The sequence below is a fragment of the Alligator sinensis genome, unplaced genomic scaffold, assembly GCF_000455745.1.
Source record: "Alligator sinensis unplaced genomic scaffold, ASM45574v1 scaffold617_1, whole genome shotgun sequence".
NCBI lineage: Eukaryota > Metazoa > Chordata > Crocodylia > Alligatoridae > Alligator > Alligator sinensis.
In genome coordinates this window covers 1123811-1141844 of record NW_005842291.1, presented here as the reverse complement: position 1 = coordinate 1141844, position 18034 = coordinate 1123811, and the positions used below count along the sequence as shown (strand labels likewise).

General features: G+C 39.4%; 1 protein-coding gene across 1 annotated transcript in view; it reads right to left on the bottom strand.

Annotated features, from left to right (window-relative positions):
* SLIT2 (slit guidance ligand 2) overlaps positions 1-18034 on the bottom strand; it is a 469229-nt gene that overhangs the window by 159753 nt on the left and 291442 nt on the right. The window contains exon 6 of the mRNA XM_025209503.1: positions 4823-4894. Coding sequence (XP_025065288.1) covers positions 4823-4894 — 72 coding nt within the window. The remainder of the gene's footprint in view (positions 1-4822; positions 4895-18034) is intronic.

Below are 18034 nucleotides of genomic sequence, written 5' to 3'. Positions count from 1 at the left end.
AAAAAAGAAGGGTTTGGTAGCAGGATGTTCAGAAGCTGGGGGAATGGAAGGTGGAAGGCAGTCATACTTGCCATGGCCAGATTCTCTGCACTTGGCAGCAGCTACTACTGCTGCGGCTGGGGGCCAGGCTCACTGTATGCCAGCTGTACACTAGCTGCAGTAGCCCTGCAACATGGGTCCTCAGGAGCTGCCAGTACGGTGCCCTTTCTAAATCAGAAGCTGGGGCTGGGCTCCCCATTTATCTGCCCCTATATGCTACTGAACACATTCTTAGAGACCCTGAATTCCATTCTCTGGAAGCGCAGGACCCAGGTTTTGTAACTTTGAGGACAGGACGCACCTGTTTGTCACGGCTTTTTCTGGGAAGACCAACCCTACAGCTGACGAACTATGTAGGGCCTAGAGTTGGTAACTGTCATTTAGCCCTAAGTAGATTATAGATGATTCGTATTGTATAATACCTTTTGGATTCTTAATATTTTACTGAAAGTGTTATATACATGTTGGTTCTGGGTATGACTGTAAACTGCATCCGATGGGAGAGCCTGGTGGCAATGCGGTAGGGCTGTTCATGGCAGGGTAGCTCCTATAAAATACCACAATGTTGCAACCTCCAAAGTACAGCAAGTATAGGGTGCCTCAAAACCCTAGCCCTCCTGCCTTGTTGGTATCCTTGGTTGAAGAAAGGCTAAGGGACATCACCCTGGCAGGAACACACCCTTGCTGAGGTGTTAGACAGTCAGCAGCAGTCTCATCCTTTGCTCTCTGGCGGAAGCTACAACTATCAAGGTACTGAGGGCATTTTTCTGTGTGCTCCAGGGGTGGTTCTGGGGGGTAGGGAGCACTTCAATTAGAGCAGCTCCAAGAGCTGCTCTAATTAAAGTGACTTCAGTGTCTCATGTATCAGTGTCCCTGTGCTTTAAAATGGCAGTGGGGGCACATTGACCAAAGCTTGTCAAACGAGCATTAGTTAAAGTGCCCCCACCACCATTCTGAAGTGTGGGGATGCTGATACACAAAATGCGGAGGCTGGGTGGAGCGCACTAATTTGCACCATCCAGCAGACTCAATTTATCTAATCTCCTCTGACATTTTGTAATTACAGCACATTGGAGCAGCCTCTTCGCACATCTACAGGCACCCTGAAAGTCTGGACTTGAATGCTTGGAGCCTTTCGATTCTGTCTCAGCGGGGAGAGATGTTAAGGCTTGGGCAGCTTCCATTCCTCCATACTCTTGCCTAGGTGTACTCATCAAAGGTCTTGGTGACTAGACCTCTTACATGGACTCCATGATCTAGAGGATTAACGGCGGCACACTATATATACATTGCGCAATATACCATAAAGTTGGGATAGGCAATGTGGACATAGCTAAGTAAAGAAATGCTTGGTTATCTATGACTTTTCCTTTACGGCAAACTTTTATTTTGTGAAAATAAAAGAACACCGTGAAATACCATGAATTTACTTATTATATCTTACTTTACTTATTCTTTTATCTGCAAATAAAAGAAAGACCCATCTGAATTCAGAACAAGAAAGAGAACAGTATAATTTATGGAGTTTGTATGTTTGCCTTACAAACTGTTCATTTGAATGGGGTATGTTTTCCAAAATTTTATTGTGAGTTTTATGTTATTAATTCTAACAGAGTATTGAAAGTTTCATTGCCTATATTTTTGTGCTTCATGTTGAAATAGTATTACAGTTTTATTTTCATACAAGCTCCATTTTTTCCTAAAATTTTTCATTAAAAGACAACGCTCCTGAAACACATCAATGTAGTGTTAGCCATGTGGATGGAGTAGGGCTTTGCACCTCCAATTTATTTTAACAGAAGCTGCGTGGGTGATGTTTGGCAAATATGCAATATGCTGCAATTTTACATCTTGGGCTTACTGATTCATGCTTCTAAATGTTCCCTTTAGCCATGCATGAGGAATCTCCCTTGCATGTTTTCAGGATTACACAAATCAAAAAGGAGCTTAATCAGCAAAAAGTGTCATGTGTCAACCCACAAAATAATTGGGGGGGGGCGTGGAAAGCTGATACTAAAGGGAAAATAAGGGTACAATCTTTGGTAGGTCTTTACTTTTTCATTCAGATGCTCTGATAGATCTACTAGCATGTTTCCTTTGCTTCACCCAACATGAATTATTGATGGATATAAAAGAAAGTTTTATTGCTATTATTATTATTATTCTTAAAAAGGAGAAATAAATCAATATAAATTTATACGATTCTTAGCTAAATAATTAGTAAAGATTCTAGAGACATTTAACACTCAATTCCATACTTTTGGTGTTTTAGTCAGTCAATTATTTCTTCCTTTACCTGTTCTGAACTTCCTCTTTCATAGCACCATTTGTATAGATACATTTGCTGGAGAATAGAAAAAAGGTATGTCATAGGAACTTAACTGATTAGACCACAATCAATGTCATCCGATGACATACCTATGGGTTGGTTTTTTTTAAATATTATTCTTAAAGGGATACTATCAACTTAAAAAAATACACTTCTCCTTCAATGTTTTCTATTGTTGTTAAATGCAAACCTTAAAATGATGATGACCAAAACAGATTAGAGAGAAATCATTTGCCTCCCCACACAGTGGCAGCAGAAAATTTGAAAAATATTTCCAAAATAAGAACATTTCACTGTAAGCCACCAACATTTTCACTGTAAACCACAGAGATTTGTTGTCTTAAGTAGCAGGATATGGATTTCAGACTATTTTTAATTTTTTAAATGACCTAGATTTCAAATTGACTGTGTCCCTTTAATGCTACTATCCTCTCAGCCTCTGCAGTATTTCCAATATATCACAATGATGGAAAGTAATTTTTTAACAGCTGCACAAGACCTGTTACATTAACAAACATTTTAAAACTTAAAAAAATATATATTTAAATCTGAATTGGACTATATATTTTGCATTTGGAACATGACAATTGACATAGGTTTGCATTTTGATAATGATTATATTTTCAGAATTTAAACTAATCAAAAGCAAAATAGTTTGACTTACTGACTACTCAGTGTACATTAGGTGGTGGTATATCTTTATTCCTCTTCTGTTTATTTACTGGAAAATGTGGCTGCTGAAATTATGCAAACTATAGCATAGTTGTCTCAATGTGATGTTTACATTTAACAACTTTTGTGTTATTGTTTGACAAATCAAATGGCTTAATTCAAGATGGTGAACTTTTTATTTATATGCCTAAATGATGGAAATACTGTACATATAATGAGAACCAAATTTTTGCTTGACCCACCATTTTGGTGCTGTACTATTATTTTATATGTGTTTGAATCATTTGGACCCACTGAAGTCCATGCACATTTTTGCCATATAACATGGTCTGTCTATTGTTTGATCATTAAAACTGATGGCAGTAAGGAAACACAAATAATATCTGATTTAATTAAAATATGCGTTCACCACCTGTTTCTCTTGGGCCCATAGAACCTGCAAGGAGGCCTTGTATTATAAATTAAGTAACCTGATATCTGCTTGAACTTTAAATTGGGAAAATTCGAGTCACACTATGTGAATTCTGAGCATAAAAATCACATAGGGCATCAGGTAGGCAGAGAGATGACTAGCAACTATACACTTCACAATTTGAAGATATTAACATCAAATATTTTTACTCAGTTGTATAACGATAAACAAACATTTGGCCTGATTACTTAAGTCATTCATGTTAAAATAAGCAATGTCGTAACATTTTTAGAAATAAAAGGAATTTCTACACACATGTTCACAGTAAGTACACATTAGATCAACAGCTGCTGAAAAACTGCCACCTTTTCCTTGAGTTGTTCACATTTGATCTTTTGGGTTTTATTTATTAAGAAACTCTTTTTTCTCAGAAGAGCTTCTTGATTTTTCCTATCTACCAACACAAATTAAGTTAGGAAAATTCCCTCTTGCAAGTTTGATTTAGTTTTGGGTTTCCAATGCATGTGAAGTAAGAGTGATTTAAAACAACATTAAGTAATATTGTTGATACGGACAAAGGCTTTTGCTCTATTATAACATTTTCAGACTTATAAAGTAACACTGAAATGTGACACTTTGATTGTCAAAGAAATATTTCAGGAATTTATTCTGTGCCTCAAATTCTTTTGAGAATTAGATGTTTTGCTCATTATAGTTACTGTTTCAGGTCAGGTGTCATTGATGATTTTTTTGTTACCTTTAACCTCATTTGACAGCAGCTTCAATACAATGCAAAATAAAAGTAAGCAAGGTAATACGCTATCCAAGTCTTCAATCAATGCCATAAACATAATGAACAGAAAAAATTCTGTTAAAAGCATTTAATGTGAATAGGCTACATATTTTCAGTATGACTATTCTGTTTACTGGAAAGTGGCTTCATGAAAACATCTAGCATCACAATTGTATTTGTTATACTGTTCTGTTTTTACATATAAGAATTGGTCAAATTTACATAAGTTTACAAGACAAAAGCAGTACTAAACACGTATAGCACTCCAACAATGAAAAATATTTTTCACAAAATGAATAAATTCATAGCATCCTCGTTTGAAAAAAAGATCTGGGTATCTTTCACACAGTCCGTGCTATCTGATTTTCTGTAAAATGCTTTTCATGCTCAGCAAAGGAATATCTATATCTTTCCACATATTTTTGCCATTCTATAATACATCACAGAGGATTATTTTAAGACATGTTTCCACTAGACTGTTTTGACACCAGGGCTGCAGCTAGCAGATAAGCTTTTACATTAGTAGTCCCCAGATACTGAGCTCCCGTTAAAAGTAAGAGATACAAGCAGTACTTACAGCACTTCCAGGTCGCGAAGAGCCCTAAATGCCCCATCTTCAATACAGCTGATCTGGTTGTAATCCAGTTGCCTGTTAAACAGATTAGGAGGGTATATGTAAAAGAGATGAACGCTGGCAGTGTTATGTGTAAGAAAGCCTTCTTAAAGGTCTATGTAGCTAGGCCACACTAACTGAAATGCGCTCACAAATACACTCATCTGCTTAAGAATGTCACACGCCATTCTGGCCTTGATGCTGCCACTGAAATCTCTTTTTGTTCTGAACTGTCTGCGCAAAACAGCAGCTCTGGGAAAGCTCCAGTAAATAATAACTGCACCTTATATTAAATGCCAAAGGAATGCAATTTCATTACATCAAGAAAAGCTATCCATTAAAAGCTCTCAGCGTCATCTCGCTGAAACAATTTCATTAAGGTAAAGGACTGTAAATCACTTAATGTCACATGCATCCCCTCAGTGACCTAACAGAATCCATTTATCAGAGAAGCCCAGCTGCATGTTAATTTCACTATCCTTGGCAAGTAAAAGGAAGAGAGACCACTTTTTAGGGGGGGTTAAAAGCAGCTTCCTTCTAGAATTCGTATAAATGAAGAAATAACATTTTCCTAGGTATACACATTTGCTTAGTTGTATTCTTTAATTCTGCTCCAAATAAAAGTATCACTTGTTCTGCAATAACCTTCAATGGGATTTTTTTTTCTGCATAGTTTGTGTTCTTGTAATTATATGCAGATAGGATGTAATAACGGAGCACTTGAATTCTGGAAATAAAATTCAGCAGTGCCATCCCATACATTATTAATCTTTAAGTATTAAGTTATGAAACATTTACATTCATTTCTCTGAAGGATGTTATTACTTTTCTTTATCTCAAAACATTAATACAGTATGTATTATATAATTCTTTTTAAAAAGGATACATCCTTTGCTGAAATTATCAACCACTTAAACATAAAATTCACATTTCTGCACTGCTAACAAGCTTTTCCTGTAAGTATTGCCCTAGGACCTGGTGTTTAAACCTATACTTTGTGAGCTTTGGGACATTACTAATCATATAAAATAAATCTTTCAGCCTCACTTAAAAAGTCAGGAAAGGCGCTCTGAACTGGGAAGGTAAATTACCAGAATCAGATACATGGATAAGTAAATGTGGACAAATAATATTAATATGATCATAATAACGAACCCTGCCCTTTGCATTTCTAATTATGTACTATGTGCTACCAGACCTGATGAGGTTCTTACTAAGCAACTTCTGAATCTATGATGACCCTCTACTTGTTAATAAATCATTACATCACAGTTCATTGTAATATAACAACTTTTTTAAAGTCTTTTGTTTTGCATGTATTTTTCATTGTGGTTTATAGCAAAAAGAACAAATCTCTAAAATGATACAGACTTTCAGTTTGCTAGGAATTAAAAGCAGAATATAATTTCCTACATCTAGTGTTCACTCATTTTGGTGCAATATTAGTGCTGCAGTGTTGCTTTTCTTTTTTTAAAACCTGCATTCTTAAGGTCTTTCGATTTTCACTAATTAATTTCATTTAACAATTAAGTTAATAGCCTTTTTATTTTAAAGAGGTAAAATATATCTACAGTACAATTCTCTAACCTCTTGAACAATTTATCAAAGCCATTTAAATTAGTACAATGGCATGAAATGTTACCCTTGACACAACACAAAAGAGAAATTGTTTCCAGACAAATTGGCAAAATCTTTTAATGCCATCAAATTTGCCTAATGCAGTCTGCAAGTTAATCTGTAAAAGGGTGAGCTGTATGTTTGCCCATATCTTATTATCCTTAGCTGTCAATGTATAAATCAGTGCTGACACAGCTTCTTCTAAATCATCCATATTATACACAGAGGGAAATCTTTAACAGTAGGGAAAGCACTCGAGCAAATCTTGTCCCACAAGAACTGAAAGGCAGATTTCCTCCACTAAATTGGCAGCTGTTGAGGTGCACCTGAAAACTTTTGGACTTCTTCCTTTAATGATGCCCCCATAGCACTGCTGTAGTTAAGGGTGAGTTGCCATTTTTATCATAGATCTATTTTTCCCATGCAGCTGTTGTTCTACTGCAGCTGTTATTCACACTGGATAAAATTTGTTTTGAAACAGGTCAGGCAGAATGTATTTTTTCTGGCAACACATACTACTTAATTTTACAAAAAAATGCTATCTTAAAATGTATTGTTTCTTGTCTCTTCAAGATGTTTTGCTATCTGTTGTGACTAGACATATATTTGATTTTCTGAAAAGCCTTAAGGAAAAAGTGTGGCAAGCAAATTTGGCAAACAACTTTGAAAAGTGGATTTATACTTAACTTTGAAAAAGTGAATTCTCAGAATGAGATTATGATATTTGGATTAAGAAGCAGCTATCCATATATCATTCAAATGATTGCACCATCAAAAATATGCATCATTTTACAGGGACTGGCAGTAGTGAGGAAAAATGAGGTTTTCCAAATATGGTGCCTCTTCATCTCAAGACAGATGATCTGGACAGTATTAAGTAAATTATAATGCCTGTAATTGACTACTTTTCAGCCATACTCAGTTTTGTTTTTTTACCATTGTTACTTTCCAAAATGCATATTATAAAATGTATCACAGAGTAAAATTCTCCCCATCAATTAATTTACTAAACATATATACAATCTTAAATCCATTTTAAAATGCTTCATCTGACAGGTTCCATAAGTCTTCTTAAATGCTAAAAATTCCTTTATGACAGAAGTCCATAAGAAGTCTCTGTCCCACATGAGTATCGATGGGCTACACTCCCCAGATCATTTTCACTTCCAAATGGTTTCTTGCCTCCCTCTCTCTAAACTAAGCCCAACTTGTTCTCTCTCCCTTCCCTTTGAGAGTTCCTATAATCCCAACCAGTTCCCTTATTTGCACTGGCACATGTATTTCTCCAAAGTTCACAGGATGCTTAGTATTAGCGATCATCCTTAAAAGTTTAAAGTTTCTCTAGAAAATTATTTATTTTTTTCATTCATATCTACAGAATTACCTGGATATTCCATAGGGATGTGGTAATTTATGACATGTTACACTTCTGCTAATTGTGAAGAGCAAAATTGTGAAGGGCTTCCACTGAATATGAATTCTTTACTTTTAACTGTAGCTTATTACACTCTCATTAATAGATCACAAAACGAAATTTGCTATTAAGAAATGTGATTAATTGCCAAAAATACAGACATGGATTTTGGATTTCATGTTTTCATGCTTTTAATGTATTTTATGTATCGTTATCAGAGATTAAAGAAAAAAGCTAGTACAAAAATCATATATTCACTAGATAATCTAACATGTGCATTTAAAAATTTGTATCATCCTTAACAATTTTATACTCGTTCCCACTGAGTCTTTCCCACTGAGACAGAAAAATTCCAGAAGTTTTAATATTTTGTAAAGATTGAGGTAAAGTTAAAACGAATTTCATTTTAAACAATCTGTCTACTTTGCTCTCTTCCTGTTTTTCAAGAGCTGAAGATTTCATTGTGTCTTCATTAATATGTTAGTACTATATTAATAAGAAAGGACATCATACAGCTTTAAATTTGTTCAGTTTGTTCTGAAACTGAATATCCTGGTTCCATTCTTCACTAAATACTACCACTACTTACTATACAAAATCAGAAACTGATTTCCATGTCTTTTTGTGTCGTCTTGACAGGAATAACATTTTTATAAGCTTTTGTGTATTAGCATTTAGTATTTTTGAGTTACCTACTCCTAAAATCATTCCCAGAGGGAGAAAGGAGGGGTCATTGCAATAATATTTTTGGAAACAGTTTCTATATTCTACTAATTTCCCTATATTTTGGGACAGACTCAAATGATGTTTTCTTAATTTCATTCTCCATCGCAATTTCCCCAATATTGCTCATGAGGCAGTAATTTCATGGCCCATAATCTGCGAAAGAGTATAATAGAATCAATATAAGAATTTAAGCTAAGTCTCCATCAAATTACAGACAATTGCATTGTTTCCTGTGCACATTATGATTTGATTCCATTCCTTTTCAATTTGAAATTCCAATGTCTTCTGTTTATCTGTGCAGCTTATTTTGTTAATTTTATTCAAACTATGCCAGCTTTTATAAATTTTGCCTGTAATTCATTCCAATTGAAAATCAAGGAATGAAACTGCTTCTAAAATAGGTAATCTTTAGAAGTACTGGTCTTATTTTTATTGCAGCCGAAACACCTGAAATTATGGATGCAGTGGTGTAGGGAGCTCATTGAGTGTCCAGGAGAGGGGGAGCAGCAGAAAGGGTATGCTGACCACAATACGTGAGGAGTGGAGGGGAAACACCATTCTGCTTACCTCCATTTGTACCCTCTCCCACCCTCCAGATACACTGGTGCAGTGCTGCACTGCTTGGCTCCTGTGGCCATGGAGAGACAGCACAGGGTTTTCCCGGCCACTGCAAATGGGAGGGGAGCACCACTGCACTCACTCCACCTGCCTGCCATCTACCTGATGAGCTATTTGGTGCAGTTCTGTGGCCTGCAGGGGCAGCACAGAACTTCTACTGCCATGCCAAAGACTCATTGTGGGCAAGAACCCCTCTTCACCCAGCCTAGTTATACTGCTGCATGGATACTTTCTTAAAGCATGGGAACAGTAAGAAACGGTGCTGGATGGGATTCTGGGGTTTAATAACTAAAGCCCTTAATTAAGGAGAACCTCTAAAGCCATTTAATAACTAAAGCCATTTAATCAGAACCTCTAAAGCTCTGCTGGAGCAAAAGAAAAGACACCCTCCATAGACGAATAGTGTTTCAAAACACCGATGAATCCTACAGTAAGAAAGAATGTTTAAGAACATATATGAAAAATGGAAAACATTCTGGGTCTTGAGACATTAAATCTCACAATAGCAGTGCTCAGTTTTCCCTATTTTTTTTAACTAAAAAACTGAGCAATTTTTTGACACCTCTGTTTAAACACACGAGGCAATTTGAACTAGGATTTCTCACATCCTCTGGCTGCTTAACTCTAACTTAACTTAGGAATGACACCACCAGTAGCCAGGTTTAAAAAGAAAGGAATGACCCCTGCCCTTCCTTGGTAAGCAACAAGTTAGTTGCTTCATTCCAGAGGAAAGTTCAGGGTTTTGAATCCCAGGTGAAAGCAGGTACCTCCCTGCATCATAGGATTAGGCACACAGGTCACAGTGAGATTTAAGAAACACCCATCATTGGTGGGTGCATCTACACATGCTATTAAGGTGACTAAACAAACTCCAGCACAATTTGCACTGGAGTTTATTGTTTCCAGGTGCATCATTTGCACATGCGCCCAGGACTGCAGCCCATTGAGATGGGGCAGAGCAGCCCCATCTGAGAAGGGGTATGGTGAGGTGGGGAAGGGAATCAGCCTGCAACCCTGGGGCTGCTCTGACCCAGCTCAATGTGCTTTGGAAAGACTGGCTGGGGCACAACAGTGCTTCAGTGCAGTGCTAGCTGGCAGACAGTCCCCACACTGAAGCAGCCTTGTGTCCCAGCCAGCCCCGTTAGCACCTATATGTGCACTGCAGCACACTAAATAACGGTGTGGGAGGATTGTACCTGTGTTGGACAGCACTATCCTAAGGTGGCATTTATTATTTTACTGTGGCCTAATAGCACTGCACATGTAGACACCGATGTTTTACTGTGGAGTTAATTAGGCAACTCCACAGTAAACATCTCATGTAGATGCGCCCAGTGTGTCACAATGGGTAGTGTTGGCAGCTTTCTTCTGTGTGCTGGCTAAGGAGATAAATTCATGGATTTTCCTTCAAGGCTAGGCCCCTAAAGTATGGGATTACAATGCTCAACTACAACACGTCAGATACCTCTATGGATTTAGTCTCTGGTCTTTCTATGCCACATCTACGTAGTAGGGTAATAGTGCTGCTCTAACTATAGAGGATGTTGTGCAGATACTGAAGTTTATGAAGTATTCATATACAATTGTGGGAGCACCATCAACAACCAAATACTGGAGCCCTTATTCACAGAAGCATCAGGCCAAAATAACTGTCATAAGTCCTTCTATTTGGTGAGGCACCACACAACACGTACATTAAGCAATGTTCTTTGCAGGACATTCTCGGTCATCAGTTGATTTCACATCAAGTGATCCAACTAAACCAATAGGATGATAAACACTATTATGTTTTTTGGCAAATGTACAAAATGCTATTTTGATACACTATATAATTAGATTAATAAGTTTCTTGTGACAAACCCCACTTGTCAACCTGCTGGCTTTGAATTAACACAGCGAAAGTGGTCTCTGCTAAACAGGTTCAGGACAGGCCAAGACCCCTGTGCAGCCAACTTCCATTGCTGGGGCCTCAGTGTTAACCCACTGTGCTCTTGTGGAGAGACACAAACAATGTCACATATTATTGAGGAGTATCCCCTCTAACACCTAAGAGGCAGATTAATAACTTTGAACTCAGTTAACAAGGAGCCTATTGCTTGGCTCTGCAGATTTGCAGTCACTAAATAAATAATTGGATTTAATCCATGAATATTTGGGGGGGAATGATGTATTTAAATATCAAATAAAAGATTTTAGCCTGGGGACCAATTCCCATCAAATGATTCAGCTAGTTCTGAATAAATATCCTCGAAAGGATGCATTGCTTGGTGTATGACAAACATTTTCTGTATGATATGCATTTTCTGAATGCCACTTGCAAATCTGGAAGAAGATAAAATTGATATTTATATGTCAAAAACATCTCACTTGAAAGAAAAAAATACAAAAACATTTAGTTACTTTGTCTTCTGCTCTTTTATCACATGTTTTATTCATTTAAAAGAGGCTCAATCATTATAATTTGGTTATACATTAACCTTCAATATCTCCTTTATTTATCTCAATTCCATCTCCAGACCTCCTCCAATTCTGTCAGTCCCTTTATGACAATTATATTCTTCTTCTCATGCAAAATCCAAGTACCCACATTACCCATGATGTCCCAAACCAAAAAAAAAGGAAAAACTCAGCTACACTGGTATGGTCCTCTCAGTCCATACCAGTGCCTTTCTGCCAGTGTGTGAACTCCTTGGAGCAGGAATTATACTTCAAGTTCTAAAGGGGAAGTTTAGGTGCCTTAGTTTCAAAGAATGATTCCAAATAACTCTGTATCATCTGCTACAAACTCATTAGGCACCTAAAAGATCTGGATACCTCCAATTTGGACTGCAAGGATTCCTAAGCATGTACATTAGGGGATTCTAACAGAATCATAGAAATTTAGGGTTGGAAGGGACCTCAGGAGGCCATCTAGTTCAATCCCCAGCTGAAAGCAGAATTAGGGTTGGAAGGGACCTCAGGAGGCCATCTAGTTCAACCCCCTGCTGAAAGCAGACCCAGCCTCAGATAGGTCATCCCAGCCAAGGCTTTGTCTAGCCAGCTTTTAAAAATCTTCAAGAATGAATATTTCACAAACTCTCTGGGAAACCTGTTCCAGGGCTTTACTATCCTCCTAGTGAGAAAGTTTTTCTTAATATCAAGCCTCAACTTCCTATTTTGTAGCTTGTGACCATTGCTCCTTGCTCTGTCATCTGCCACCACTGACAACAGTCTAGCTCCATTCTCTTTGGAACCAGCCTTCCTGTAGTTGAAGACAGCTATTAAATCCACACACAGTCTTCTCTTTGCCAGACTACATAAGGCCAATACCCTCAGTCTCTCCTCATAAGTCATGTGTCCCAGCACCCTAACCATTTTTGTTGCCCTCCACTGGATTCTCTTTCTCTAGTGGGGGGCCCAAAACTGGACACAGCACTCCAGAAGTGGCCTCATCAGTTCCAAACAGAAGGGAAGAATCACTTCCCTTGATCTTCTGACAACACTCCTACTAATGCAGCCCAGTATACCGTTAGACTTCTTCGCAACAAGGGCACAATGTTGGCTTACACTCAGCTTATTGTTCACTCTAATCTCCAGGACCTTTTCTGCAGAGCTGCTGCTTAGCTAGTCAGTCCCCAGCCTGTACCAGTACATGGGATTGTTCTGCCCTATGTGCAGCATTTACACTTCTCCTTATTGAACCTCATGGGATTTCTTTTGATCCAGTCCTCCCATTTGTCAAGATCTCTATGAATCCTAGCCCTACCCTCTAGCATATCTATAACTCCCCCCAGCTTAGTGTCATCTGCACCTGAACATCAGAAGTAATTCACATGGAACACTTGGGTCCGCACAGCTCCAAACTCCTGCCTACATTTCTCCTTAAATAAAATTGTTCTTGGAAGGCAACAGTGACGCAGATCTTTTACCCGTTAGCCTTTTGCTCAGAGTATTCATGCAGGAAAGAAGTGATTTTAATCTCACTTCAGTCTTAAAAGTTTGATTTAAACCCACATCTTCCACTTCTCAGGAGAATGCTTTACCAGCAGGTTATAAAATAGGCCAACTGAGGGCATTGTTCACGTTCTGGGTGAAGTTGTGTCACAGGGAAGCCAAGAGTGCAAAAGTCATGGGGTGAGCAGAGCAAGCAAAAAGAATCCTGTTTCTATAGCCTACTATAGTTATGGCATATCCCTAGGAATGTCCTGGGTTACAATCCCTGATGCGAGGATTATTTCTGTTTTTTAACCAATGACCGTCTAATCTAAAATACATACAGTCCTGGGAGTAGGACTAGAACCCAGGGCCTCTGCCCTCCTTTTAAGGTGTTCCATAACCACTAGACTATAGAAGTAGACTCCCTCTGGCTTTCTCTTGCACTTCAATTTCTGTGCATTTTTAGAACTGCCCCAGTCTCGGCTAATAGATCCAGCTGGTCCTGACTTGCCCCATTGGGATCCAGAAATTAGAGCAGCCTAATCTGATAGATTTGCTAAGATTTGCATGATTAATGCACACTGACAGGACAGGAACTCTCAGAAAAAAGCACAGGGTGGTAATGGTAATGTGTATGTTTTATATAGCATTGTAGCAATCACAGCGCTTGCCCATTTAAGACCTGGGTGCTAGGTTCTCTTTAGCCTGAGCCCATGTTTCCCATTTCCTACTTGAATGCCCTATGTCCTCCTGTGAAAACTATACCTCAGTTAAGATACAAGTGCAAGATTAATAGGACCAAGAAGAGAAAGCACATTACTCTGTTACCTAGCGTTATGGCATTCACCTAGGCAGGGAGAAGCCTAGGCTCTTGTCCTTGCTTTCAGGATTTTTCCTTCTTTATCCATTGACTGTTCAATGTGGAATGACTAATACTCTTAAAAGCATAATTTCTATTCTTTTTCTCGCACTTAGTGGAAGATGTCACAAAAATATCTGGAGAGAAATTATCTCTCACATTAGTGCTACATAACAGCACATAAAACAAAACCCAATACAGCAACAGAGAGATCCTCTTTAAATAACATTTGTGTAATTCATATACACATCTATTTAATTATCCCCAGAGACTATGCTCTGACCCCACTACCCACTACCTGGAACTCCAAAGACATCAGATGAAGAGGGAATGGTGGCCTTTTGTGTGTTCACACCCAGTGAGGGTTGCTTTGAAATTCAGGTTTAAAGCACAGTTTTGCCCAGGCTTGGACTAGGGCCAGAAATCATTTTGTAGCATCTGAGAGATCAGATTCACAAATGTATCCTGTGTTACATATCTGTAACAAAGCAAGACATCCAGTTTTTCTGATTTGAGATTTAATTATGTCTCAACATAGATGCAATGGTGGTGGGAAGCAATGTACAGTCCTAAGAAAGATATCTGCCATGATGAAGAGAAGTTATAAAACAAATCCTTAAGGTTACCAAGTAAAAGGCTTTTCCAAAATGAGTCATGACATGGTAGCCATGGCAGGCCATTTTTCAGGAACGTTACTAGATATCAAAGTAATAATAGTAATCATCTCATTTCATTTAAATAGCCTTTTACTTAAAAACATCAACACGAAAAACTGTTAAAAGGCCATGAAGTCACTAACCTCCATGAAGTAGGAGCCTTAGGAGTCACTTAGGGCCCTTTTGAAAAGTTTAGCATTCAATGTTCGTTCCACAGCTCTTGTTATCTACAGGCTGTGAAAGTATATTTACTCCCTAAAAGCTCATGGAGGGTTTGTTTGTTTTTTTCTTTTATTTATCCCAAATCTTTGTGTCTAAGAGGATGTTGACATTATCATATAGTAAGAACTAACATCACCATGCAGGTGTATATCATGACAGGAAAAAACATTAGGATTAATGCTTGTGCACATGCATGGCTAGTACATTTTCAGTTGGGATGGAATTTTGTGCTGTGATCTGAGAATAGTTCAGGAATTATAATGCTTTTGACCCTCTAGCTGGGAATAAAACATAACTATAGCTAATAACGTTTTAAAGCTTGGAAGGTCAATGGTAATATTCAACAGTACTGTAATTCTCTGACCCAATGATTAGGGTATACTTACCTGGCAGAGAGGAGACCTAGAATCCCTAGGAGGTTTATTTACATAATTTGACATGAAATAGTATAGAGAGACCTTAGAGTAGGAATCAGGAAGTAGTTTCCCCATTTCTCAAATGACTGCCCAAATCACTAGTAGTAGAATTATGCTCACTCTTGTTCACCCTTTCGCACTGAACTTAGAATTCTTTTCTTTTGAGTGATCTGGCTATAGAAGGGGTATTGAAGAGTACCATAGCCCACAGCCTATAGCCTTGTGATTAGAGCATTCTCTTGGGTGATGGAGATATGAGTTTGAACCCCTCGGGACTAGGAAGGGTATTGAATTGGATCTTCTATATCCTGGCTGGCTGTAATAACTAAACTGTTATTGAAAAGGGACATGGCAAAAAGATCACCATTACCAATTTAAAAAGAAGCAGAGTTTGCCATTGCATTCACTAGGATTCTGATCCTGCTGGTGTATTTGAGGCATGCCCAGGGAATGCTTACGAGGTCAAGCTCTTCAGGAGTTTTAGATGAAGGACTCTAAATTCCTAAATTCCAGAGATTTGATGGTAGGGGTCTTCTATAGACCCCCACACCAAGGTGAAGAACTAGATTTGGAACATCTGAGGCAGCTCTCGGAGACCATAAAGACTAGGGAAGCGGTAGTCATGGGGGACCTAAACTACCCCGACATCTGCTGGGAGATGCAGACAGCAAATTCCCACCATTCACGCAGGTTCCTATCCTGTGTGCAGGACCTCCACCTGACGCAGGAGGTACATGGTCCCACTAGGGGGAATGCCTTACTGGACCTGGTACTGGCAACGGGGGATGACATGGTAGGGGACCTACAGATCAGTGGTCACCTGGGTGACAGTGACCACCAAATAATAGAATTCACCATAAGGCATAGAGTGGGAAAGGTAACTAGTAGGGTGGAAGTGCTAGACTTTAGGAAGGCTGACTTCAGGGAGCTCAGGCATTTACTCAATGATGCACTGCAGGGTAAGAGATTTAGCGAGATGGGAGCCCAGGAAGGGTGGCTGTGCCTTAAGGAAAAGATCCTTTGGGCACAGAGGGAGATGATCCCGATGCAGGGGAAAAGAGGGAAAGGGGCCAAGAGGCTTCCTTGGCTAACCAGAGAAATCCAGAGTAGCCTAAGGGCAAAAAGGGGGGCATATAAGCAGTGGAAACAGGGAGAAGTTACTAAAGAGGAGTATGCCTCCTCAGCTCGCAGTTGTAGGGAGGCAGTTAGAAAGGCCAAAGCTGCCATGGAGCTGATGATGGCATCCCAAGTTAAGGATAACAAAAAATTGTTTTTCAGATATATAGGGAGCAAAAGGAAGGCCCAGGGTAGTATAGGACCACTACTGAATGGGCAAAAGCAGTTGGTGACAGACAGGGGGGACAAGGCTGAACTCTTCAATGAGTTCTTTGCTCAGTGTTCCTAAGCGAGGGGCAAGACAATGACGGGATGCGTTAAGTCCAGCGGGCTTGGATGAGCTCCATCTGAGGGTACTGAAGGCACTGGCTGATGTAATTGCACAGCCACTGGCAAGAATATTTGAGCACTCGTGGCGCATGGGCCAGGTCCTGGGGGACTGGAAAAGGGCCAATGAGGTCCCTATTTTCAAGAAGGGGAGGAAGGAAGATCCAAGCAACTACAGGCCAGTCAGTCTTACCTCCATCCTTGGCAAAGTCTTTGAAAAGATTATTAAGGTTCATATATGTGACAGCCCAGCAGGAAAAATTATGCTGAGGGGAAACTAGCATGGGTTCGTAGTAGGTAGATCATGCCTGACTAGTCTAATCTCTTTTTAGGACCAGGTTACAAAACGCAAGATGCAAGAGTAGGGGTAGATCTTGTTTACTTAGACTTCAGGAAGGCCTTCGATATGGTATCCAGCCCCCATACTGGTGAACAACTTAAGAGGCTGTGACTTGGATGATTACACAATCCGGTGGGTGGCAAATTGGCTAGAGGGTCATACCCAGAGACTGGTGGTGGACGGGTAGGTATCGACCTGGAAGGATGTGGTCTGTGGGGTCCCACAGGGCTTGGTCCTTGGACCGATACTCTTCAATGTCTTCATTAGTGACTTGGACAAGGGAGTGAAGTTTACTCTGTCCAAGTTTGTGGATGATACAAAACTGTGGGGAGAAGTGGACACACCGGAGGTCAGGGAACAACTACGGGCAGATCCGGACAGGTTGGACAAACGTGCAGAAAACAATGGAATGCGATTTAATAAGGAGAAATGCAAAGTGCTGCACATAGGGAGGAAAAATGTCTGGCACACCTATTGCCTAGGAAATGACCTGCTCGGTAGCATGGAATTGGAAAGGGATCTCGCAGTCCTAGTGGACTCCAAGATGAACATCAGTCATCAGTGTGACGAAGTCATCAGCAAAGCTAAATGCACTTTATCATGCATCAGCAGATGCATGACAAACAGAACCAAGGAGGTGATACTTCACCTCTATTGGGCGCTGGTCAGACCGCAGTTGGAATACTGCATCCAGTTTTGGGCACCACATTTCAAGAGGGATGTGGATAACCTAGAGAGGGTCCAGAGAAGGACCAGCTTGCAGGCCAAGCCCTACGAGAAGAGACTCGGGCACCTGGACCTCTTCAGCCTCCACAAGAGAAGGTTGAGAGGCGACCTTGTGGCTGCCTATAAAAAGTTCATCACGGGGGCACAGAAGGGAATTGGTGAGGATTTATTCACCAAGGCGCCCCCAGGGGTTACAAGAAATAATGGCCACAAGCTAGCAGAGA